The sequence below is a fragment of the Corylus avellana genome, chromosome 1 (assembly GCF_965113065.1).
Source record: "Corylus avellana chromosome 1, dhCorAvel1.hap1.2, whole genome shotgun sequence".
Taxonomy (NCBI): domain Eukaryota; kingdom Viridiplantae; phylum Streptophyta; class Magnoliopsida; order Fagales; family Betulaceae; genus Corylus; species Corylus avellana.
Window position 1 is genome coordinate 44,995,812 of NC_142490.1, and position 25,288 is coordinate 45,021,099.

A 25,288-nucleotide genomic window follows, 5' to 3' on the forward strand; every position below is an offset into this window, starting at 1 on the left:
AGATTTACAGTTGATGGGTATACGTAAAGAATTGCATGTGCAGCCAAATGGTGAAACTTATAGGATGCCACTTGCGAAGTACACCTTGACAAGAGATGAGAAGAAGAGTTTATGTGAGTGGTTGAAAGGTGTTAAATTTCCTGACGGGTATGCATCTAACATTGGTCGATGTGTGAACAAGCTTCCTGGTAAAATTTCGGGTATGAAAAGCCACGATTGTCATGTCTTCTTACAGCGCTTGCTTCCTGTTGCAATTCGAAATTTCTCTACGTCGGAAATACGAACAACATTGACCGAGTTCAGTACATTTTTTACGCAGTTATGTGCACGGACGTTGAAAGTTGATATCCTAAAACAAATGAAAGTCGACATTGTAACAATTTTATGCAAAATGGAAAAAATATTTCCGCCAGCTTTTTTTGATGTTATGATCCATCTAGCACTTCATTTACCTCGGGAGGCCGAGCTTGCTGGTCCCGTACAAAACCGTTGGATGTATCCGTTCGAAAGAGAACTTGGAAGATATAAGAAGTGGACGCGTAACAAAGCGCGTCCAGAGGGGTCTATTGTCGAGTGTTACTTAGCTGAGGAGAGCTTGACCTTCTGTTCCAGGTACCTTCGGGGGATTGAGACAAGATGGAACCGTGAACGGAGAAATGTTGACGTTGATGTTGTAGAATTGAGCCAGCGCTTGGATGTGTTCTCCCAACGAGTTCGGCCGTTAGGAGCAGCTAAATTAGTAACACTGGATGCTAATGATTTTGCTAGGGCACGATGGTATGTGCTTACCAATTGTAACGAAACGGCCTCATATTTGGAGTAAGTTTAGTAATGGCCTTTGTGTTTTACTTGTTACGACATGTTATAATTGTAGGGTTGATGATCATTTACCAATACGTTTATTTTTCATGCAGTGAACATTATAATATGATCAAAAGAGAAGGCGGCCGTGACATTGATAAAAAGCATGAAGCTAACTTTGAACGTTGGTTCCATAAACGTTTATACAATAGTGGGCGTACTGCAGCCAATGACTCAAAACACTTATATGATCTTGCATGTGGGCCTGATCGTCATGTTCATTCGTATAGAGGTTGCATCGTGAATGGGGTTAGGTATCACACAAAAGAATGTGCAGAAACTCGTACTACTCAGAACAGTGGTGTTTCTGTTTCAGGTGAGGACGAAACCTCAATAACGGAGTATTATGGTGAGTTAAAAAATATTCTAGAGTTACGTTACCCTGGCCAAAATCTCGTGTACTTGTTTGAGTGTGATTGGTGGGACACTGGGAGTGCAACAGGAGTACGAATGGACCAAGGCTTCACGATTGTGAATACTTCTCGTAAATGGTGTGAATCCGACCCGTTCATCTTAGCATGTCAAGCTTCGCAAGTGTTTTACTTGGATGATCCCAAATTGGGTGGTAATTGGAAAGTGGTGCAGAAGTGGATCAATAGAGACATCTATGATATTCCAACAGTACAAAAGGGAGATAATACAGAAGATGACCAAAGACTCAGTGATGACGTATACCAGGAAGGTGAATGTGTTGGGGGTAATATGGTCTTTGTTGATGAAGCGAATGTTGAAGCCTCCACTCAATTACGTAGAGATGATGCGACAATAGCAATTGACGAATTATATATTCAACTTGATGCAAGCATGTTTGCCAACGATAACTTGCCAGACGAGGACCATTATACAAACTTTGATGAGGAAGAGGAGTTATGTAGCGACAACGATATAGACTCTGAACACGAAGAGGACTCTGAACACGAAGAGGACTCTGAACACGAACAATCATCTTCAAGTAACAGTGCTACAGATTCTGAATATGAATCTGATGATGAAATGTGTTGAACACATAAGCTCAAATTTGGTGTAAGTACAAAGTGTATTAGCATATTTAATGAAATTGATGCTCTCTCTCTCTCTCTCTCTCTATATATATATATATATATATATATATATTGTGGTGTTTTTATTTTTATTTTTTACTAGCATGATTATTGTATGTTTGTCAAAAATATTGAACATGCTATATGGTTATAAATTGACTAATATAATTTTGTGGTTTTTGACTTGTTAGCAGATTGATCATAACAATGACAACAACAGGACGCAAACGTGTTCCAGCAGCACGAGGCCGAGGCCGAGGCCAAGGTCAAGGCCGGGGCCTTATTGACGAGCATGAGAGTCCGACTCTCAATTCTGGGTTTGGTGATACAGATATGCATGTGTCGCCCTCGCCCCCCCTCCTCCTCGAGTCAGTGGATGGGCATCCTTCGCATGAGTCTAATAATCCTATTCACTCAGTGGCAGGATTGGATTCACAGGGAGCCGCCCCTACTGCATCTTGTAAGTTCATGAATTTTATATTTATGAACTGTTATTTTTGTATTATTTTGGTTTGTTATAGACATTTGACAATATACTTTTCCAAATATAACTTACTACGTTACCATGTTTTGCATAACAGCTACCACGTCTGTCAGAAGTGTAAGGGGTAAGGCCAAGTGTAAGAAGTTGAGTGACCATGTACTTAAGCATGGTCCCGTAGTGCTAAACATCCCAAATAGACACCGGGCACCTGTAGGCGAGAATGCATCATGGTTTGCAAGCAAGATTGGGGAGATTATTCGTAACATGTGCGAACTCCATCACGGTGAATGGAAAAAGGTCCCAGCTGAAGAAAAGAGCAAGTTGTTGTTTCATGTTCAGGTATGAATATCAATGTAATGTTTAATAATATGTTTCGTATGGAAAATTAATGTGACACATTTTTTACCATTGTTTTCTTATCTATTATGTATCAGTCAAACTTCGCACTGAATATGGAACGATACGAGCACATCAAAGCTGTTGAAAATAAATTGGGTCGTGCATATGCTAGGCTTCGTTCGAACTTGTATAGGGATCATTACAAGAAATATTTTGACGGCATTGATAAAGACGATGATGAGGGGATTGCCAGGGCTAAGGCTATTGGGAGGGAAAACGTGCCAGCAGGGTATGGTCCTCAACAGTGGAACCTAATATGTGACTCATTTGATGACGGTAAATGGAAGGTAAATATATATTATTATACTGATTAGAATATTCAAATTGATATAATTTGCATGCACTTGAGGACATTTTATGAATAATTGTGTTTTTTTTTTCTTTCCAAATTTCATAGAAAAAGTCTGAACGAAATACCCTAAACAGAAGCAAATTGGAAACAAATCACACAGCTGGGACTTGTTCATTTGTCAATGTCATTTACAAAAAGGTAAGTATCTCGTACCATAATTTAATGAAAGTAACGTTATTTAGTGTAAACTTTGATTATATGTATTATGTGTAGGAACAAGAAACAAAAGTGAAGCCTAATCCTGTTGAACTGTATGAGGTTACCCATACAAGAAAAAAGGATAAACAGTTTGTGAACGACAAATGCAAAAGTCTATATGTAAGTAATTGTTTACGCTCCGATCATTAAGTTGATTAGTGAAGAACATGAATAGTAAACTTGCATGAAGTATATGTTAAACTAAGGCCAACTATGACTTGTGCAGCTTCAAATGCAAGAATTAACAACCAGTGAGGGCTTAGAGGAAGGCAATGTGGAGGGAACAAGTGTGGATGACCGAATGCAAGAAATAGTCACACAAGTACTAGGGGGCCGACGAACTGGGCACGTTAGAGGAATGGGATGCGGTCTTATTCCTACCCCTTTAAGAACTTCATCTCAAGCGTTCACCCAGTTCGACAACCACGATGAGTGTAGGAAAAGACAAGAAGATACTCAAAGCGAGCTTCAACAGACTAGAATTGAACTTCATCAGTACAGAGAGAATTTGCAAGCCAACGTTGAGGAAACGAACAAATTAAAAGCCACTGTTGAGTTCTTAATGTCACGTATTGGAGGGTTAGTGAAACTTTACCTATGCATTAATTTTACAAAAACACACATACTAAGTAATCGTTAAAAAGCTTATTGATCATTATATGAAATTTTATTCTATTAGGTCTGGAGGGAGCTTGCTTGGAGGTGCATCAAGTGAAGCCAACAATTGAGGGAGCTTTGGAATAACTTTATTTAGGATGTACTCTTTGATAGCATGTATTTGTGATATATTTTTTGATACTATGTATTTGGATAGTTGTTGGTACTTTCTATTTGCTAATGTGTATTTGACTATTTGTTGATCGTGATCTGTTTGGTAATGTATATCTGTTGGTACTTTTTATTTGGTTTATATTATATTAAGATATTCGCAAAATTTTTGGTTCAACAACTTTTGAGTTAGTAAATCTCCCTTGACATGGTTATCAAGGTTAAAGAACTTTGAGTAAACAATGCAAGGGAGTAATAATATCTTTCTAAATTTTATTTTTAAGTGTATGCAGGATGACAAGAGTACAAGAAAGTTAAACCGCCCAAGCAGGTTCTCGCTTTAATATATTTCATGAAGAAACACATTTTTAGTATCTCTTTCTCTATCATTTTGGGTTTCATTTTCATTGTCTTTGATATTATATATTGGTTCATTGTGGTAGATTACTCAAATTGCTTATGAGGATGAATTGGCAAGGAAGAGAATGCAGATAAGTACTTTATTTTGGGTTTTGGAATTTTGCTGCCCATGAATTGTAAAAAAAATATTTAATAGTTTTTTCCCTTGACAGGTTTGGTTAATGGGGCAGTTCTCACATATTTTTTATGATTTTGATGAGGTTAGTCATTTTGAGTTATGTTTCTTGTGGGCATTTAGATTAGTTTGATTATTTCATATATTAATTGATTCATCAAAGAATGTTGTTGTGTACTTAAACATAAATGCAATGTTTCTTATAGAGGTACTCTACGTGCATTTTATTTGCCCATGCATGGAGTTATGTTTCTCCGGATAAGTTTTCCTGCTGAATTCTTTTAGTGTTGGTTTCTTCATAGTGAACTTTTTTTTTTGGCCTCAATCTTGTTAGGCGCACAATGCTTATCATGGTGTTGGCATTGTCAAATTGATGGGCCGTAGCAGTAGATATATAGCTATGCATGCATCCCTAGCTAGTGGACAAATTGACATATGTTTGATTCATGAGGTACTTATTACTAGCAATTAATTGGATAGTTATCTTTGTGAGCTGTTACTGATTCTACTGATATGCACATCTAAGGTATCTTTTAATTTGCACGGGCCTCATGGTGTTTTGAGTCATCTGAAATACCTGATTGAGACAAAGGGTTCGGCTGTTATTTGTGTCGCAGAGGGAGCACGGCAGGTGAGTTACGTAAGGAATTCATATTTTCGCTTTTGGGTTGAATACTATTAATTGATCAGGAGATTTTAATTGTGCAGTTCTTTTTTGGCTTCATGAAATACTGTGAAAAACTGCCTGTGTTCATTTCATTGCATTGCATAGATCTTATAACTTCTTCATTATATTTTTCCCCAAGATGAAGAGTAAAATTCAGTATGTTATTGTTTTTTGATGCAGAATTTTATTCAGAAAACTAATGCTAAAGATGCGTTTGGGAACATTGTATTTGGAGATTTCGGTGTCCACATTCAACAAGAGGTTGGTGGTTGTATTTTGACTAATTTCATGTGGTCTTCATCTCTCCATGACTCTTGAGACAAGTTAAGTGGGTTGATAAATAATGAGCTGACTAAAAGTCTAATTTTTAACATCATTGATATGTGTTGCATGGATAAGAATGGACTGCACTTTGGCGTTTTAGTTGTCATTTGTCAGAGTTACAAATATGATATATTTTAAGCCATCAAGATCTTACTCTATTAGTGACTCTTTTTGCTAAGACTAGTCAGTTGCTTTTTTGATGTTCTTTGTGTGAATTGAGAATCACTTGAACTGGAAATCATTAGAAAACGTACTGATGCTGCGATCGATCGCACTTGGGAGTGCGATCGATCCCAAAATTTCGAAAACCTACTGATGCTGCGATCGATCGTACTCAAGTGCGATCGATCGCAGCATCAGTAGGTTTTCGGAAAATTGCGATCGATCTCACTCCAAGTGCGATCGATCTCCAAATTCCGAAAACCTACTGATGCTGCGATCGATCGCACTTGGAGTGCGATCGATCGCAGCATCAGTAGGTTTTCGGAAAATTGCGATCGATCTCAGTCCAAGTGCGATCGATCTCCAAATTTTGAAAACCTACTGATGATGCGATCGATCGCACACAAGTGTGCGATCGATCGCAGTTTTTTTTTTTTTTTTTTTTAGGGACCATTAGGGTCGACAATTGTCGACCCTAATGGTCAACTAATCAGCGTCTACTTCAAAGTGGACGCTGATAGTCAATTTTTTTTTAATATTTTTGGACCATCAGCGTCCACAACTGTGGACGCTAATGGTCAACTATTAGCGTCGACTAATTCTTTTGTGTACATCATCTTTAGAGTCAAACACATGTATCTTTTAGCGTCGATAAAGTGGACGCTAAAAGTCATCATTAGGGTCGACTCTAAGTGGACGCTGATAGTTAGTTTTTTTTTTAATTTTTTAGGACCATTAGCGTCCACTTTTGTGGACGCTAATGGTTTAACTATCAGCGTCCACTCTTATTTGGACGCTAATAGTTATTATTATTATTTTTTTAAAAGGGATATTAGGGTCCATAAAGTCGACGCTAATGGTTAACTAAAAGTGGACGCTATTGCTTGACTATTAGGGTCGACTTTCGCTCCCGTTTACATCATCTTTAGGGTCCAAACATTGCGACTTTTAGGGGCGATAAAGTGGACGCTAAAAGTGATCATTAGGGTCGACTTTTAAGTGGACCCTGATGATCAGACGTTTGATCATTAGGGTCGGACTATTAGGGTCGACACTTTTAGGGTCGAAAAGTGGACGCTGTTGCCAACAGCGTCCACTTTAGGGTCTTTAGGGGCGACTTTAAGTCGCCCCTAAAGAGCTAATTTCTTGTAGTGCTAACGCTTTAAATGTTTATATACACTTGACACTATTTTAAATGAGTTGGAGGATATTTCCTTTTTTTTAATTGTGTTTAAAATGATATATATAAAGGTACACTCAGATTAGGAAGAAGCTCAGTGTGTTGGGAAGAAGAAAAATGGATATTTTGTTACTCCCAATATATATTAATTAATGAAGAGAATGAGGTAGGCAATTTATTCAATTTCTACACAATAATAATTTGTTAAATCTTTATTTACTTTAAAAATTTAACTACGCTAATTAGGGAACCAATTTTTACTTTAATTTTGTTTGTGCAATTGTAGATCCAAAAGCACCCTATTAATCCTGATGGATCCTCGGAAAGTGATGATGATGAAGTCCGGCAGCTCTTGGCGGAGAGGTCATATATAGCCCCAAAGATGGTCACGGCGGCCTAGCCTTCCGCATCCTCTAGTCAGCTCACTAGGGAGTTGGATGAGTATAAGAGGAGGTGTGAGGAGGCAGAGAGAGAGAGGTTCACACACAGCAAGAGAAAATAAGCTCCGTTCATAGAGAGACGCAGGAGGAAGTGAACTCCATATTGAAGAGACAACAAACACAGCGGCAGCAAGAAATGGAAGCCAATCAAAGACAGATGGAGCAGCAAATTCAGTTTCTCATGTCACAACTCCAACTCCGTAGAGACCCGGCCTCCTACATAGTTTTTTTTTTTTTGTTTTTTTTTTGTTTGTTTGTTTTTTTTTTTTTGTTTTATAATGAATTGAAAAACATATTAGGTTAACATATAATTCAGTAGTTCATGTAAAGTTTATCAATTTATATATTTCAATAACATGCTAATTTATTATTTTGTTCATGAGCATTATGCATTATTTTGATCCCCTCTAACTATTATTTTATTTACAATGCTCTCCTAAAAATTTCATTTTTACAATGTCTACCACAATCTACCATTTGAGTTGTATATACCTTAAGAAAAAGTTCAGATTTTTTTTTTTTGCTTTTTTGTTTGTTTCTAATTTTTTTTTTCTCTTTATTTTTTTGGTTAAACGGAAAAATACGTACTTAAATATTAAACTTTTTGCTTTGACAAATACCTGAAAAATTAATTAACCGACTCTTTGCTTTGTTTTGCAAAAAAAAAGGACAAGTAATAAAAAGAAGAAGAAGAAAGAACAACGAAATTAATTATTGCATCAAGAATCATCACAATGTGCTTGAAAAAAAATCAACTTTATGTTTCCCATAGGGAAAAAAAAAAAAAAAAAAAAAATCAACATCACGAACACGACTTAGCATTTGCTTTCACTTAATCGCATACCTACACCAAATAACACTTTGGTAATAGCAAGTTTTGTATAGTTTGTTAATATTGTAGGTCGCACGCGCGGAGGCCTAACACCCCACATGCTAATTGCTAAAGTATTTCAAGTCTATTTATAACTCAGCCAAAATAACACGTACAATATAATGAAATTAGTTAAGAGATCTTAGTCTTCTTCAAACATTAGTCATTTGTAATATGAACTTTTTAGGCTTTTGCATTCTTTTGGAAGAGAAAATAATTAAGCAAAGAAAGGAAGAAAATGAGGGCTTTGATTTCATTGAATTAGTTTCTCACCGTTTTTTTTTTAAGGAAATTTCCTCCAAAGTGTCCAATTTAATTATATATTCAATTCCTTGTTCAACAATAACATAATTTATTAATTGAATAAACGGACAATAATTGGGTTATAATATTAAAATATCCATATCCTCTTAACACGTTGTCCAGGTTGCACATGCATTTAATATTAAAATAAAATATTGACTCGTATACTTAGCCCCATCACCGCATCGACCGGAGACACATACTAATTAAGAATGCGCGAAGACAGTAACGCGTCCATTGACGACGGGGCGGCAAATCAGGGTTAGGCGTCGTGGCTTGTCCTATTTCACTTCTGTTTCGCTCAAACTTAGTATTCAAAGCCTGAAAAGCCACTCAGTCAATGTAGAGATATTTAAGTATGCAGAGGGCCGCTATTGTTTTTGTTATCTTCAATTCCAATACAAAAAATATAGTTTTTCAGTCTTACATGTTTGACCAGATTCCCCGACCAGCTAATAATGCACCGATAAAATTTCATGACAGGGAGGACCAAAGATCATTGACTTCATAGCAGGGGCTTCAGAAGTGGCACCCCAACGCAAAACTAAAGGTCAGCTACCTCACCCTTATCAAGGCCTAAATTAATCTTGTCATTTTACGCACGGTGCAATGGTTTCCTCTAGATTACTTTTCTTTCTCTTTGCCATTTTCATGCTCACTGCTCAAGCAGCTGGGCAGACGGCAGGCTTCCTTTATCATTTCTGCATAAACGACAAAGGAAACTACACCGCTAACAGTAGCTATGAGGCAAACCTCAATCACCTCCTCTCCTCCATCTCTTCCGACACCAAAATCGACTACGGTTTCTACAGTTCCTCTTACGGCCAAAACTCCGACCAAGTATATGCAACTGGACTTTGTAGAGGAGATGTTAACCCAGACGTTTGCCGTGTTTGCCTCAATAACGCTACGTCTCTTCTTAAGCAGCGCTGTCCGAATCAGAAGGAGGCAATTGGATGGTATGACAACTGTATGTTACGATACTCGAATCGCTCCATTTTGGGCGTCGAGGAAACTATTCCACGTTTCTATATGTGGAACCTGAACAACGTATCGGCCAATAACGTGAATCAATTCAACGATGATCTTAGGAGCTTGTTGGAAAGCCTAAGAAGTCAAGCTGTAGCTGGTGGTTCTCTTCGTAAGTTTGCAGTAGGAAACGCAACGGCACCGAAATTTCAAACGTTATATGCACTTGTGCAGTGCACACCAGATTTATCTGAGCAAGATTGCAACAATTGCTTAGTTGAGGTTTTTAAATATATTCCACAATGTTGTGATGGGAAGGAAGGTGGGAGAGTCGTTAGTCCCAGCTGTAATATCAGATTTGAGGTCTACCAGTTCTATAACTCGACAGCGGCTGCGTCACCTCCGACATCTCCAATAGCACCACCAGTATCTCCTCCTCCACCATTAACCAACACCAATAGTACAACGAAAGGTACCCATTCCATTGTTCTTATAACATAATGAATTATGGGTCATAAGATATATGCGTACACATATTGGAACAATTGGGCTATCTTATGATCAACGCGTTATGTATTAGTCTTTGTTTAATTACTCGCGCTAAACAGTACTTTAAAGTTTTTTATGCTACTATATAAGGTTATTTCTCAAGATTCAGAACTAGTGTTAATTAATCCCAAACTCAACCCTCAGAATCTTCTAATGAGAACGGATAAATGGTTTTTGCAGGGAGCCAGAGCAACACATCTAGGACTGTCATCATTATAGTTGTGCCAATTGCTGCTTTTGTTGTACTAGTCATCTCCTTCTGTGTATATTTCAGATCTAGAGTAAAGAGGCCACAAGAGACACTTGAAAGTAAGTAAAAGTTTTGTTTTGTTATTTATTATTCAAAAAGTTATGCCTTGTGAATATCGCAGAGTAACATTCCACCGCTAATACGATTACAACTTTTCCTGCATTTTTAATTAGTACGTAACGTGATATAATTTCGGAAATATATACTTATATAAGACAATATTTAGCTCCTCTCAAGTAAGGTTTGAATTAGAAAGTTCTATAGAGAAGTGACTTCCAATAACAAATTATCTGGAAATTATTACATTAATACGCAATACTGTGTCAAAAAAAAAAAAAAAAAAAAAACTTCTTTTTAATCATTGGTATTGAAAAGCCCATTGCTTTTTTGTGCATAATTTTAAATTATTTAAGAGTAACACAATTTAAAATTATGCACAAAAAAGCAATTGGCTTTTCAATATTACTAATAATTATGAACCCAATTTATAATTCATTTGAGTCTTGACTTCTTCAATTATATATGTGAAGCTGTTGATGAAATTAGAAGCGTGGAATCCTTGCAATTCCACTTTGATACAGTTAGAGTTGCGACAGATAACTTTTCCAAAGAAAATGAGCTCGGCCAAGGTGGATTTGGTGCTGTTTATAAGGTAATTTGATATAATTTTATAGACAAAGGTAGCATCCATATATATATATATATGTGTGTGTGTGTGTGTGTGTGTGTCAAAACATGTTGATTTTCAAATCCCATGTGGCTGGTTAATTACATGCACTTCATTATTATATGTTAACAGGGTAGGCTATCTGATGGACAAGTTATAGCTGTAAAAAGACTATCAAAGAATTCTGGACAAGGAGATTCAGAATTTAAAAATGAGGTCTTACTAGTGGCTAAACTTCAACACCGTAATCTAGTTAGGCTCCTTGGCTTCTGCTTGGAAGGAAATGAAAGACTATTAATATATGAGTTTGTGCTAAATACAAGCCTTGATCACTTTCTTTTCGGTATGTTTGCATTTTTCTTTTTTATCTTAGAATGTATTCATAATATATCTTTTAGGTTGACAACTCAATTGATATATGCAGATCCAATTAGGCGTTTACAATTGGATTGGGAAAGGCGCTACAAGATTATAGGAGGCATTGCTAGAGGGATTCTTTACCTTCATGAAGATTCTCGACTTCGTATTATTCATCGTGATCTTAAGGCTAGCAACATTCTTTTAGATGCAGAAATGAACCCAAAAATTTCAGATTTTGGCATGGCAAGATTAGTTTTATTGGATGAAACTCAAGTGAATACAAGCAGAATTGTGGGAACCTAGTAAGTGTCTTTAGGAGGGTAGAGCTTATGTTTACTTCATACCACAAAATAACATCAAATTTTTAACTAAGATTTAACCTATTGTGAATGTTAATGAGAAGCAAAATTTTTTTAAGATAATTAATTATGGAGAGGTCTATTACCATTTAAATTAATTTGATATTATTGATGTTGACATACAGTGGATATATGGCCCCAGAGTATGCAATGTATGGACAATTCTCAGTAAAGTCTGATGTCTTTAGTTTCGGGGTATTAATGTTGGAGATGGTAGGCGGACAAAAGAACAATTGCTTTCGAAATGGAGAAAATGTGGAGGATCTTCTAAGCTATGTAAGTACAATTATACTTGGGTACATTTCCCATGTCTTATGCATGTGGAACGAGTAAATTAACATATAGGAATTATAATAATTATAATAGAATATGCTTTTTGATGCATCTAAATCGTATATTGTAGGCATGGAAAAATTGGAGAGAGGGAACTGCTTCAAATATTGTGGATCCAGCAATTAGGCTAAGCTCAGCAACTGAAATTATGAGATGCATCCACATTGGGTTACTATGTGTTCAAGAAAATGTGGCTGACAGGCCAACTATGGCTTCAGTAGTTCTTATGCTTAATAGCTACTCCATAACTCTTCCAGTACCATTTGGGCCTGCATTTTTTATGCATAGTAATATTGACTCAGAACCAGCATCCCGATGGGAGCATAGCACATGGGTTACAAAGTCAGATGAGATATCTAAAGGCAATTCTATCCAAGCTTCAAAAAATGAGGCTTCAATTACTGAACTTTACGCGCGCTAGTGCTTTAAAGAAGTTACAATTAAGAATGTGTACTTTCTTATTTTAAACTATACTATGGTCGTGATTCTATACCATAAAAGTATATTTAGTTTGGTGTTTCTGTTTCTATGCAACTACAACTGTTTGGCGGTCCAAAAAAGAAAAGAAAAAAAAAATCTTTGATAACGAGATGAAAATAAAAGTACATGGTCCCTGAATCCAATTGAAATTTTTTCTATCCGTTTTAGTTGTAGTAATCTCAAATAATTTTACTTTTGTTAGAATATTAATTAAAGTGGTTCAGTTAATTGAGCCAGTTCAAAAAAACAGATGGCTTGAAAAAGGATTGTGATGCGAATCAACTAGTGACAAACCATGGAAAGGGATGGATCAGCTGGTTTGAGGAAGCCATAATCTTTAATAGCTATTTCGAGTGAACTTTGACTTCCAAAATACATTAAACTGTATTTTAAATCAATATTCAACTTATACCAAGCTTTGTTATTGAGAGTTCCACTTTCAATGGAGAAATAATAGACCATCGATTACATAATAGACCAATTAGGTCTTGACTTCTAGGACTAGGATGATTTTATTAAGGAAGAAATCTAACTCTTTATTGGACTATAAAATTTATAGAGAAATACTCCTTATTGGACTTTAACCCACGACTTGGGATAGTATTAAATAATTATGATTGTATCATATTGCTGCTCGGTAGCATTACTCCTAGAGCCTAGAGGAAACCATTGTCTCGTGGTCCGTGAGTTGAAATGGCAATGTTTAGGAGCATTTACAAGAAAAAATAAATATGGCAATGTTTAGGGCTGATTGTTAAGGTTTGTGTTGGTGCCATTTTCGAAGTCTCTTTCATACTTTTCTCTTCTGCTTCTCTATTTTGACTTCCAAAGTTGTCAGTAGTCTTCGCTTGTTTGTTGAATGTCATACCAATTAAAGTAAAATACTTTAATTTTCGGGGAATTAAGTCAAGCATGTAAACCAAATTACAAACTACTGTCTATAGAAATTTACATTACAAACACGTACGGAGCATTATCAGATTTTTAAAATATAGGATTTTTTCTGATATAATATTAAAGTATCTATTTTCTCAAAAAATCAAGTTGATAAATTTAATAATTTAATTAATATTCTAATGACTAAAAATTCATAATCAAAACCTTATTCATGACTACCTTATCCTTTTAACTGAAATCATTGCTTTGGCAATTTAAAATTGTAATTATTCTTGGAGGGGTACAAGCATGACACAAAAAAGACTTATACCATTACTCATACTGAGTTTGCGATCTATGAGAAGATTAAGTGGACATAAATAATGTGTAATTACTAATTAGCACATATTAATAGTAAACATTATGATGCTTTCTTTTAATCTACGTTGTCCGTGCAACTATACTTTAATATTTGTCCGTCGTTTGTAGATATCCGGTGGATTGAGACAGAACTCAGAAGTGGCGGAGGAAAAGCCACGTACGGGGCTGAAACGTGAGGATTGGGATTTCCAGCAAACTGTTGGAGAGTGAGATCCCAATCCATGGACCACGGACACTATTTTCTTCGTCGATTCTTTATAGTTTATGTAGGCAAGTGGCTTTCGTATTAATTAGTCGGGTCGACAAGGAAGACGAGTCAAAATATTCTTCTGCAAAACAGCAGAAGTTGCCATGATTTTGGGTTAAAATGACTAGCATACCATTAGTCGGGTTTGTTTAGTATTTTTATTCAATCATAATAACTTAATATCATGTTTAATTAAAATGTACATATATATGCTGACTACCAATCAACATATATATGTTTTCATATAATTTGATGAAGAGTGTATAAGAATAGAAAGCCTTCATGAATGGAATCAAGATCCACTTTAATTGCCAGCATGTATTGTTTGTAATTTGGGTACGTAGGCAATTGTGAGAATATATTGGTGAGGTTCACTTGCCCGAGACTTGCCTATGCAGATCGATCCCAGAAGAGGCCCTCTCACAATTGCCTACTCGGGGTTGTGAAGGTGTAGGATAAATTGGTATATGTAAATATTTTACACCTAGTAAAAGTTATTTTTCTAGGTCAATTAAGAACGTTTTCAAGTTGACAAATATTTTATGTTGCGCCAAATTACTTTAAAAAAACCATTTTACGTCAAAACAACTAGTCTCATGACAATTGTCCTATGAGAAAAACAACGAAGGAATGAGGTGGGTTTACATAGACACACGCATAGGTAGGGGTGATAATTTGTGTTCGTATGTCGGGTTTTGGTCATGTAAAGGCATGGATATACGACTATATAAGTCAACCATATCCCAACTCATTTAATTAAATAGATCAGGCTCTTCAACCATAATTCTAAATTTTGTTTTGGGTTCATGTTAGATTCGTAGGTCATGTCGAAAATTCCTAGCCCTACGTATAAGTCGAGGCCTTAAGTCGAATGCACTCATCTCTAGTTGCATAGCCTTTTATGCTAAATGGATTTTATTGCCTTTTGCAAAGACTTGAATGAATATTTATTGTGACTTCTAAGTTCCATCAAACAGTAGCGAGGATATAACTCTGATTGACGCCTCATTTGTTGATGCTTGGAAGGATCAATGTGATGACTTGTCTGATTCAATGGTGATGTGCATCACATTATTTCAAATGTTGAACTAGCTCTCCAAGTGGGATTGATAAGATTTGATGCTGTGCCTTCCCTTCAATTTCGCCATGCTTGCAAGATAATTACATGGGTAGACATTATATCGACCAAACGAATTTGTTTATTTATCGATGTCATTTGCATTAATAGTGCTAGTTCGATCATTCATGATACGATCGAAAGTTTTGATTTTTTTTGCACTAGTTTGATCAATCATGATATGATCAAAGAATAACTCTTTGAATTTTGTTTCATCTCAATGCATTAATCTAATCAATCATGATACGATTAAATGACTGATTCAACTCTTTAGATTTTGTAGGTGCACTAATCCGATCAATCATAATACGATCGAAGGATCGACTGAAATCTTTATATTTGGTATCATCCTAGTGCACTAATAAAATGAACTATACTTAATTTATGTATATAGTTTGTTCAAACTCTTTAGGTTTTGTATCATCCCAATCGAACATGATACGATCGAAGGATCACTTCAACTCTTTGAATTTTGTATCATCTTAGTGCACTAGTCCAATGGATCGTGGTACGATCAAGCTCTCTAGATTTTGCATCATCCTGGTGTTCTAGTATGGTGTTTGAATTCTTTGATTTTTTGTGTCATATCTCCTTGCACTAGTACGACCGATAGTGAAACTATCAGACGATCGATCAAACTCTCTAGATTTTCTCACCCTTAAAGATAATTTTATCCAACTAGCAAACAATTGTAGCTGCATACAAACAGAGACAACGTACTATGCCGTGACTTGGACAAGGGTTCCATCACCAAATTGTCAATTGAATTTATTGCTATGGTACATAAGGATGGACCAAAATAGTTTTACATTTCAAAATATACATTCTTAATTGTTGCTTTTATAAAGCACTAGCGAGGGTATAGCTCAGTAATTGAAGTCTCATTTACTGAGGCTTCGATGGAGTTGCCTTTAGATCTCTCATCTGACATTGTAATCCATGTGCTTTGCTCCCATCGGGATGAGTCAATATTATTGTGCATAAAAAATGCAGGTTGCAAAGGTACTGGAAGAGTGATGGAGTAGCTATTAAGCATGAGAACTATAGAAGCCATAGTTGGTCTATCAGCTACATTTTCTTGAACACATAGTAAGCCAATATGGATGCATCTCATAATTTCAGTTGCCGAGCCTGGCCTTATTGTTGGATCAACAATATTTGAAGCAGTCCCTTCTCTCCAGTTTTTCCATGCCTACAATATATGATTTAGATGGGCAAACACAATATTAGACAAGAATTTCTATTATAATTATGATAATTCATATGTGTTAATTTACTAGTGCCGCGGTTATTGATAAGGGAAATGTATCAAAGTATGATTGTACTTACATTGCTTAGAAGATCCTCCACATTCTCTCCATTTTGGAAGCAATTATTCTTTTGTCCACTCACTATTTCCAATACTAATACACCGAAACTAAAGACATCAGACTTCACGGAAAATTGTCCATGCATTGCATACTCCGGAGCCATATATCCGCTACATGTCAACATCGATAATATTAGTTTAATTACAATATGGTAATAGAGTTTTCTATACTTATCTTCAAAATTGCTAATTTCCCTTTATTTTCGAAATGAGTTAAATCTTAGTTTGAAATTTGATGTTGTTTCTTTGGTAGAAAGTAAACATAGCTCTCCCCTCCTATGATACTTACTAGGTTCCAACAATTCTCCTTGTATTTCCTTGAGTTTGATCCAATAAAAACAATTTTGCCATGCCAAAATCTGAAATTTTTGAATTCATTTCTGCATCTAAAAGAATGTTGCTAGCTTTAAGATCACGATGAATAATACGAAGTTGAGAATCTTCATGCAGATAAAGAATCCCCCGAGCAATGCCTCCGATGATCATGTAGTGCCTTTGCCAATCCAAATGTGCATGCTTGATTGGATCTACATCTCGAAGCAAGCATGATTGATGCAATAAGATATGTGGAGGCAGCCCGAAGGAAATATAATAAATATAATCTAAAGTGAAAATAAAAGTGCTAACATACCGAAAAGGAAGTGATCAAGGTTTGTATTTGGCATAAACTCATATACCAAAAGCCTTTCATTTCTTTCCAAGCAAAAGCCTAGGAGACTAACTAGATTACGGTGTTGAAGCTTGGCAACTAATAGGACCTCATTTTTAAATTCTAAATCTCCTTGTCCGGAATTCTTCGATAATCTTTTTACAGCTATAACTTGTCCATCAAAAAGCCTACCCTGTGAATATATAAGAACAAAGAGCATATGTAACTATAAGGAAGTTGAAAATTAACAAGTTTTTACTGATAAATAGTACCCATTTTCCATAAGATTATATTAATCACCTTGTACACATCACCAAATCCACCTTGCTCGAGCTTATTTTCTTCAGAAAAGTTATCTGTCGCAACTCTGATAGTGCCAAAATTGAATTGCAAGGATTCCACGCTTCTAACCTCATCTTCTTCATCATCATCTTCACTCAACGAACAAGTCAACACACTTAAATGAATCACACAATTTAAATATATATTGCATACAACAGCCACATGCTTTCCAATACCAATGATTGAAATAAAGTTTTTCAAATACCAAATGACACACTAGTGTCTACAAAATGTAATATTAGCTGTGTTTACCAAAGGACCCCAAAAAAATCATAAACTATTTATCTCAAAATCAACCCCTAATGTTCTTACTTTTTACATCACATCAATAACTTTTTATCTCTATTCAAATAAAAAAATCACTACAAAACAAAATTTTTTCACTTCTTCATACAAAATATTCTTACTTTTTTTTTTTTTTTTTTTTTTTTCACATCAATCAAATGCCACTTCCTTTTTCGTGTTCAATGGCAAACATAGCCATTGCCTATTAGTTTTATCGGAAGTCACTTCTGACAGAACTTTCTTATTCAATCTATTTGAGGTGAGCCTGCTGATATTTTTCTCAAATTATGCTAATAGATGCTGCGAAAACTGTACTCGTAATAGCAGAGAAATCTTATTCCAAACATTGTGCCTGTTACTTATCGAAGCACATGCATCAGTACGTACTGCAGTGTGCATCGTCTCAATTTGTTATTTCCTCTGTGATATTCACGAGGCCTAACTATTTGAATATAAATAACAAAACCAAACTTTTACTTAATTACCTTCAAGTTTCTCTCTTGACGGCCTCCTCCAATTACTCTGAAATATACACACAAGGAGATGACTAGTACCACAAAAATAGCGGTTGGGACAAATATAATGATAGTAGTACTCCTAGATGTGTTGCTCTCACTCCCTGCAAAAATCATAAATCTGTTCTCAATAGAAGATTCTTAAGGGTTGAATTCGGATCTGGAATAATAATCATAAATAACTTTACAGTGTTTGGAGCAATTAAATGTCAATGAGTGGAAAAGATAGCCCAATTGCATGTTCAACTGTCAACATCATAATTTGTTATGTTAAAAGCATAATGGCATATATGGGTACCTTTTGTTGCATTGACGTTGGTTAATGGTGGAGGAGGAGATACTGGTGGTGCTACAGGAGATATTGGAGATGACGTATCCGCTGTCGAGTTATAGAATAGGGAGACCTCAAACCTGACATTACAGCTGGGTTTAACGACTCGCCCACCTTCCTTCCCATCACAACAGTCTGGAATACCTTTAATAGCCTCAACTAAGCAACTGTTGCAATCTTACTGAGACAAATCAGGTGTGCACTGCACAAGTCCATATATTGTTTGAGAGTTGGATGCCGTTGCGTTTCCTGCTGCAAACTTACGAAGAGAATCACCTGTTACAGCATGACTTCTTAGCTTTTCCATCAGGTTCCTAAGATCATCCTTAAATTGATCCACGTAGGCCCATACTTTGTTCGGGTTCCACAAGAGGATAGTAGGATAAGTTTCCAGGATGCCAAAAATGGAGCGATTTGAGTAGCGTAGCATACATTCGTCGTACAATCCAATTGCCTCCTTCTGAATGGGACAGAGCTGGTTGAGAAGAGACGACGTAGCGTTCTTGAGACAATTGCGGCAATCACGTGGGTTAGCATCTCCTCTACAAAGTCCAATTGCGTGTACTTCATCAGAGTTTTGGCCATACGAAGAGTTGTAGAAGCCATAGTCAATTTTGGTGTTGGAGTAGAGAGAGGAGAGGAGGTGATTGAGGTTTGCCTCGTAGGTACTGTTGGCGGTGTAGTTACCCTTGTCATTTGAACAGAAATGGTAACGGTAAAATGGTTGTGCGACTGCTTGAGCAGTGAGTATGAAAATGGCAGAGAGGAACAAAAGCAATCTAGACGAAACCATTGCAAGAAAACATTAAAAAAATCTTGGCCTGATTTTCTAGGTTTGAGTTGGTGCCATTTTTGAAGTCTCTAACGTACATTAATGGGTTGAAACATTCAGCCGGCCTTTTCTTTGTGACTTTTCTATTTTGGCTTCTAAAGTCGTCGGTAGTCTTTGAATCTAGTACTAGACTGGCGTACTATTCCTTCGTCAATGGAGAAACAGTAAAGTGCACGGCACTTGCATGGACTAGTACTAGATTGCGATTTTAAAGTGTAATTTAAAAAGGATAGAAATTTATTTCAGAAGAAATTTCGTGGAAATTAACTTAAGTGAATAATGTTATAAGTGTTCTTAGAGTTTTCTTAGAGTCATCCCAAATATAATGTTGCTTTTAAAATCGCCGTTCAATTTGAGATGTGATTTATTAACTTTTGATCTATTGATGATTTTAAAAGTCACATCACATTTGGGATGAATCTAGGAGGACTATAGAAAGACTTATAACATTACTCCTAATAAGTGCAAGTTTCATTTTTTACATATTTTATTTAATATTTTTAAAGAGTCATTCTACTAACTTAAGAATTTAAACATTAATTTTTTAGAAATTCAAAGATGTTGAATGACACTTGTCACTTATTGAAATAGGTTAGAGAAAATTTTTATTCATTTAAAAATAATAATTTTCAAATATGCGATTTGAAAACGTGAATTTAAAAAACTTAGTTAAACGTTTAGTAAAATTGTGATTTGGCCTCTAAAATCACAATTTAGTCTTTAAAATTGTGCTTTTTATTTATGAAATTGCAATGACAATGCACCCTAAAAGAAAGTATCATAATTTTTACTATTAATGTGGTAATTACACTTTTTATTTTTATTTTTTAAGCTTCACTAATTCCTCAAAAAGTAATTATCTTAAGCTGTGCTTAATGTTTAGTCTGCAAAAGAAACTGTACATCTGAAAAATCAAACTCTAGTTTGAATGAAAAAATATTAACAAAGACACAAAATATTCCTACTTTATTTATTTATTTATTTTACTTCAAATAATTCACTTTTTATACTACATCATTTAATTTTTATTACCATTCAAATAAAAAAATCACTACAAAACAAAATTTTTCACTTTTCAATACTACTTTTTTATTTTTTCATATTAATCACTATTTTATTTATTTATTTATTTATTTTTACAAATAAACAGTGTCATGGTGGGGAGTGTTGTTTAACAAACACCCCCTATATATTGGTGTTGTTGTCGGGTTTGAATCATCTCAAGACATAAATAAAAAATTGCATACGTCAAATCAAACTCAACTAATTTAATTAAACAGTAGTTCCTCTCAAATTTGGCATGAACCATTTAAATAGGCAGGTGACAAAATTCAGCCAGCATAACTTATTTCTTTTCTTTCTTTCTTTCTTTTTTTTAATTTTTTTTTCATTATTATCATTATTTATATTTTTTGCTATTGTTTTCTAAGACATTTTTGCAAAAGATTTTCGAAATTAAAGTGTAATGTAGCCATTGTAAAGAAGCGTGATAATTGGGAAGATGAATAGTTAAATGGGAAGCTAAAGAGACCTTCTTCAGCTCAAATATTCAAATGACAATAATATGGGTTAACAGTAAAGAAAAAATTGTTAAATGGTGCACTAAAAATAAACTAAAATTATATGAGACTACTACAATCAAAACGGGGAGAAAAAATTTCAATTGGATTAAAGGGACAATGTGATCATTTTTTTTCTCGACTACCAAACAGTTCTTGCTACATACAAACATAAAAAAGAACTAAAAAGCTACTATGATTCATAATCATGGATAATAGTAGTTTAACATTACATTACAAAATATACATTCTTAATTGTAGCTTTTACAAAGCAGTATTAGCGCGGGTAGAGTTCAGTAATTGAAACCTCATTTACTGAGGCTTGGACGGAGTTTTCTTTAGATCTTTCATTTGACTCTGTAACCTGTGTGCTTTGCTCCCATTGGGATGCTGCCTTTGAGTCAATGTTACTATGGAAAAAAAATGCAGGCCGTGAGGGTATTGGAAGAGGGATGGAGTAGCTATTAAACATGAGAACCACTGAAGCCATGGTTGGTCTGTCAATTACATTTTCTTGAACACATAGTAACCCAATGTGGATGCATTTCATAATTTCAGTTGTCGAGCCTAGCCTTATTGTTGGATCCACAATATTTGAACTAGTCCCCTTTCTCCAGTTTTTCCATGTCTACAGAATATAATTTAGGTGGGCAAACATAATATTAGACAAAAAGTTCTATTACATAATTATTATAATTCCTATGCGATAATTTACTGGTGTCAAAGTTATATGACAAGGGAATTGCACCCATGTATGATTGTACTTACATAGCTTAGAAGATGCTCCATATTCTCCCCATTTCGGAAGCAATTGTTTTTTTGTCCACTCACCATTTCCAACACTAATACACCAAAACTAAAGACATCAGACTTTATAGAGAATTTTCCATTCATTGCATATTCTGGAGCCATATATCCGCTGCATGTCAACATCAATAATATTAGTTTAATTTGGATATAATAATAGAGCTTTCCATACTTCTCTTCAAAATTGTTAGTTTCCCTTGATTTTCGGAACAAGTTAAAAATCTTTGTTAGAACTTTGATGTTGTTTGTTTTGTACAAAGTAAACATCAACTCTCCCCAAATAAAAAAGAATACTTACTAGGTTCCAACAATTCTACTTGTATTTCCTTGAGTTTGATCCAATGAAAACAATCTTGCCATGCCAAAATCAGAAATTTTCGGATTCATTTTTGCATCTAAAAGAATATTGCTAGCCTTAAGATCACGATGAATAATACGAAGTCGTGAATCTTCATGAAGGTAAAGAATCCCTCTAGCAATGCCTCCTATAATCTTGTAGCGCTTTTCCCAATCAAAATGTAAACGTTTAATTGGATCTGCAAATCCCAGCAAGTATATGATCCAATGAAGTAAAATATGTGGAGGTGTATTCAACCTAAAAGTTATTCTGAATACAATATCAAATAAAAAGAAAAGTGCAAACATACCGAAAAGGAAGTGATCAAGGCTTGTATTCGGTACAAACTCATATATTAGTAGTCTTTCACTTCCTTCCAAGCAGAAGCCAAGTAGCATCACTAGATTACGATGTTGAAGTTTAGCTACTAATACGACCTCATTTTTAAATTCTAAATCTCCTTGTCCAGAATTCTTGGAAAGTCTTTTTACAGCTATAACTTGTCCATCTAAGAGCTTACCCTGTTAACATATAATGATAAATTGCATGTAGGCATAAGAGATTTGAAATTATCATGACAGATATATGCATGGCAACCTTCTCCATACCATATAAACAGCACCAAATCCTCCTTGGCCGAGCTTATTTTCTTCAGAAAAGTTATCCGTTGCAACTCTAATAGTGTCAAAGTCATATTGCAAGGATTCTACGCCTCTAATTTCATCAACAACTTCGCATAGAAACAAGTCAACATTCAGATGAATAGATTAGGTTCGTAATTATTTAAGAGTAACACAATTTAAAATATGTGCATCCAACAACATCGGGATTTTTAATACTAATGTTTGAAATAAAGGGTTTTTTTTTTTTTTTCAAATACCAATTATGGACACATGTAGTATTGCTTATTAATGTAAAAATTTTCACTTTGTTATTGGAAGTCAGTCTAGCTAAAACAAGGCTTGTACAAGCAGTTACGATTACTTAAAAGAGAATGAAAAATAATTTTTAAAAGTAAGCAAAGAATATGTTGAAGTAGTTAGAGTAAAAAGTTGTACTTTTTTTCGATAAATATTTTAGCTTTAAAGTTGCTCATACTTGAGAGGAGCTAAATATGTCGTATAAAATTAAAGTATATCCCAAATTATATCACGTTTAAAGCTAATAAATGATTTTAGCTTTAAGTAACAAAACCAAACGTTTACTTACTTTTAAGTTTTTCTCTTGGCCTCCTTCTTACTCTGAAATATATGCAGAAGGAGATGATGACTAGTACCACAAAAGCAGCACTTGACACAACTATAATGATGACAGTCTTAGGTGTGTTGGTCTTGCTCCCTGCAAAAATCTCATTAAAAGATTCTGAAGGTTGAGTTGGGATTTGGAGAAATAATCTTAATTAGCAGCATAATTAAATTTGAAGTGATCGGAGTAATTAAACAAAGACTAATTAATACATAAAGTCAACTGTCATTCAAATTCAAATGAGTGGATAAGATAGCCCAATTGTTCAAGTGTGATCAACATCTTATGATCACCCCATAATTTGTTATGTTAAAAGCATAATGGCATTATATTATATTATATGGGTACCTTTTGTTGTATTGGTGTTGGATAATGGTGGTGCTAGTGGAGATGACGGGGTTGGAGATGACGGGGTTGACGCAGCTGCTATCGAGTCATAGAACTGGTAGACCTCAAACCTGATATTACAGCTGGGTTTAAGGACTCGCCCACCTTCCTTACCATCACAATAGACTAGAATACCTTGTAGAGCCCCAATTAAGCAATAGTTGCAATCTTGCTCAGACAAGTCAGCTGTGCACTGCACAAGTGCATATAATGTTTGAAAATACGGTGCCGGTGTGTTTCCTACTGCAAACTTACCAAGAGAACCGCCTGCTACAACTTGACTTCTTAGGTTTTCCAACAAGCTCCAACGCTTAATGTTGAATTGATCCACGTAATTGGCCGATACGTTGTTCGAACTCCACAAATAGAAAGTAGGACGAGTTTCCAGGATGCCCAGAATAGAGCGATTTGAATAGCGTAACATACATTCGTCGTACCATCCAATTGCCTCCTTCTGATTGGGACAGAGCTGCTTGAGAAGAGACCTAGCGTCAAAGAGGCAACGAACGCAAACATCTTGGTTAACATCTCCTCTACAAACCCCAATTGCATATACTTTGTGATTAGAGTTTTCGCCATAAGAGGAATTGTAGAACCCATTGTCAATTTCGGTGTTTAAGATGGAGGTGGAGAGAAGATGATTGAGGTTTGTCTCATAGCTACTGTTGGCGGTGTAGTTACCCGTGCCATTGAAACAGTGATGGTAACGGAAGGCTTCCTGCGCGACTGTTTGAGCAGTGAGCATGAAAATGGCAGAGAGGAAGAAAAGTAATCTAGAGGAAACCATTGCCCTTTGTTCCGTAAAATGGCAAGGATTAGGCCTTGAATATTTTAACAGGCTCTTTATTCAGAAGGGGGAGCTATAGTAGAGTCGTAGACTGACTTTTAAGTTGGGTGCCATTTTGGAATCCTTTAAAGCCCATTATGTTAGAAAAATCTAACTTTGAATTGAAACATTTGTCTATTGGAAGATGACAAAAGAAATGACCCACTTTGCATACTTAAATATGTCTAAATTATATAGTCAAATATTCGCATCGTGATTTACAAATAAAGAGTTTTACACGAATATACTTTCAAGTATTTATTTTTTAATGTGACAATAGATATAATAAATAAAATAAAAGTATATATAGCATCCAATAATAAAAATGAATTTTAAAAATTTTAAAAAATAAGCATTTGAGATTACTTTGTAACATTTCACTCTATTGATATTTGATACCAATTTGCTTTTGGGTTTGGTAAAATTCCCCATGGACCGGTCACCAGTATTCCCCAACTATTTACTATTTAGAGTCTTAGATCGTGATGGACGTTGGAGCCCACTAGTTGATGTTGCAGTTAGTGGAAGACTAAATTGTGATTTTAGAGGCCAAATTACAATTTTATTAAACGTTTAATTGCGTTTTTTAAATTTACATTTTTAAATCGCACATTTAAAAATTACTATTTTTA

At 35.2% G+C, this 25,288-nt stretch overlaps 6 protein-coding genes across 23 annotated transcripts in view; 3 read left to right on the plus strand and 3 right to left on the minus strand.

Moving 5' to 3' along the window:
* Positions 1-12,492, plus strand: part of LOC132171936 (cysteine-rich receptor-like protein kinase 10) — a 99,495-nt gene extending 87,003 nt beyond the window's left edge. The window contains exons 3-9 of one of the 15 annotated variants that reach the window (XM_088512209.1): positions 3,409-3,427; positions 10,305-10,415; positions 10,902-11,004; positions 11,152-11,362; positions 11,444-11,681; positions 11,864-12,014; positions 12,142-12,492. In XM_088512209.1, the coding sequence (XP_088368335.1) occupies positions 3,409-3,427; positions 10,305-10,415; positions 10,902-11,004; positions 11,152-11,362; positions 11,444-11,681; positions 11,864-12,014; positions 12,142-12,492 (1,184 nt within the window). Of the gene's footprint in view, positions 1-3,408; positions 3,428-9,193; positions 10,040-10,260; positions 10,451-10,853; positions 11,005-11,151; positions 11,682-11,863; positions 12,015-12,141 lie in introns of those variants that run through there. The other 14 variants (XM_088512199.1, XM_088512203.1, XM_088512198.1 and 11 more) reach the window with 14 other exon arrangements.
* Positions 2,097-2,962, plus strand: LOC148589928 (uncharacterized). The gene is made up of 4 exons (XM_088512395.1): positions 2,097-2,361; positions 2,483-2,724; positions 2,820-2,911; positions 2,956-2,962. The coding sequence occupies exons 1-4, from the start codon at positions 2,109-2,111 to the stop codon at positions 2,960-2,962; spliced, it is 594 nt and encodes a 197-aa protein (XP_088368521.1). The 5' UTR covers positions 2,097-2,108.
* LOC148589929 (uncharacterized) lies at positions 2,988-4,101 on the plus strand. Its single transcript, XM_088512262.1, has 5 exons — positions 2,988-3,071; positions 3,182-3,274; positions 3,350-3,454; positions 3,561-3,913; positions 4,014-4,101. Exons 4-5 carry the CDS (start codon positions 3,567-3,569, stop codon positions 4,060-4,062), a joined length of 396 nt encoding a protein of 131 aa, XP_088368388.1. The 5' UTR covers positions 2,988-3,071; positions 3,182-3,274; positions 3,350-3,454; positions 3,561-3,566; the 3' UTR covers positions 4,063-4,101.
* Positions 12,493-16,022: 3,530 nt separating the features above from the next.
* Positions 16,023-17,221, minus strand: LOC148589930 (cysteine-rich receptor-like protein kinase 8). The gene is made up of 4 exons (XM_088512245.1): positions 17,173-17,221; positions 16,831-17,068; positions 16,502-16,652; positions 16,023-16,364 (listed from the first exon to the last, which is right to left on the minus strand). The coding sequence occupies exons 1-4, from the start codon at positions 17,204-17,206 to the stop codon at positions 16,023-16,025; spliced, it is 765 nt and encodes a 254-aa protein (XP_088368371.1). The 5' UTR covers positions 17,207-17,221.
* A 1,620-nt stretch (positions 17,222-18,841) lies between these two features.
* On the minus strand, positions 18,842-19,456 carry LOC148589931 (cysteine-rich receptor-like protein kinase 26). Its single transcript, XM_088515794.1, has one exon. It carries the CDS (start codon positions 19,454-19,456, stop codon positions 18,842-18,844), a length of 615 nt encoding a protein of 204 aa, XP_088371920.1.
* Positions 19,457-21,304: 1,848 nt separating this feature from the next.
* On the minus strand, positions 21,305-24,632 carry LOC132170032 (cysteine-rich receptor-like protein kinase 26). 4 transcript variants are annotated; one of them, XM_088512182.1, is made up of 7 exons: positions 23,792-24,632; positions 23,408-23,536; positions 22,807-22,928; positions 22,509-22,719; positions 22,160-22,397; positions 21,823-21,973; positions 21,305-21,682 (listed from the first exon to the last, which is right to left on the minus strand). In XM_088512182.1, the coding sequence occupies exons 1-7, from the start codon at positions 24,615-24,617 to the stop codon at positions 21,332-21,334; spliced, it is 2,028 nt and encodes a 675-aa protein (XP_088368308.1). In that variant the 5' UTR covers positions 24,618-24,632; the 3' UTR covers positions 21,305-21,331. The 4 variants fall into 4 exon arrangements, with proteins under 4 accessions (XP_088368308.1, XP_088368307.1, XP_088368310.1 ...); XM_088512181.1 differs by having other exon boundaries at positions 23,402-23,536; XM_088512184.1 differs by having other exon boundaries at positions 23,408-23,560; positions 23,792-24,617.
* Positions 24,633-25,288: the final 656 nt, after the last annotated feature.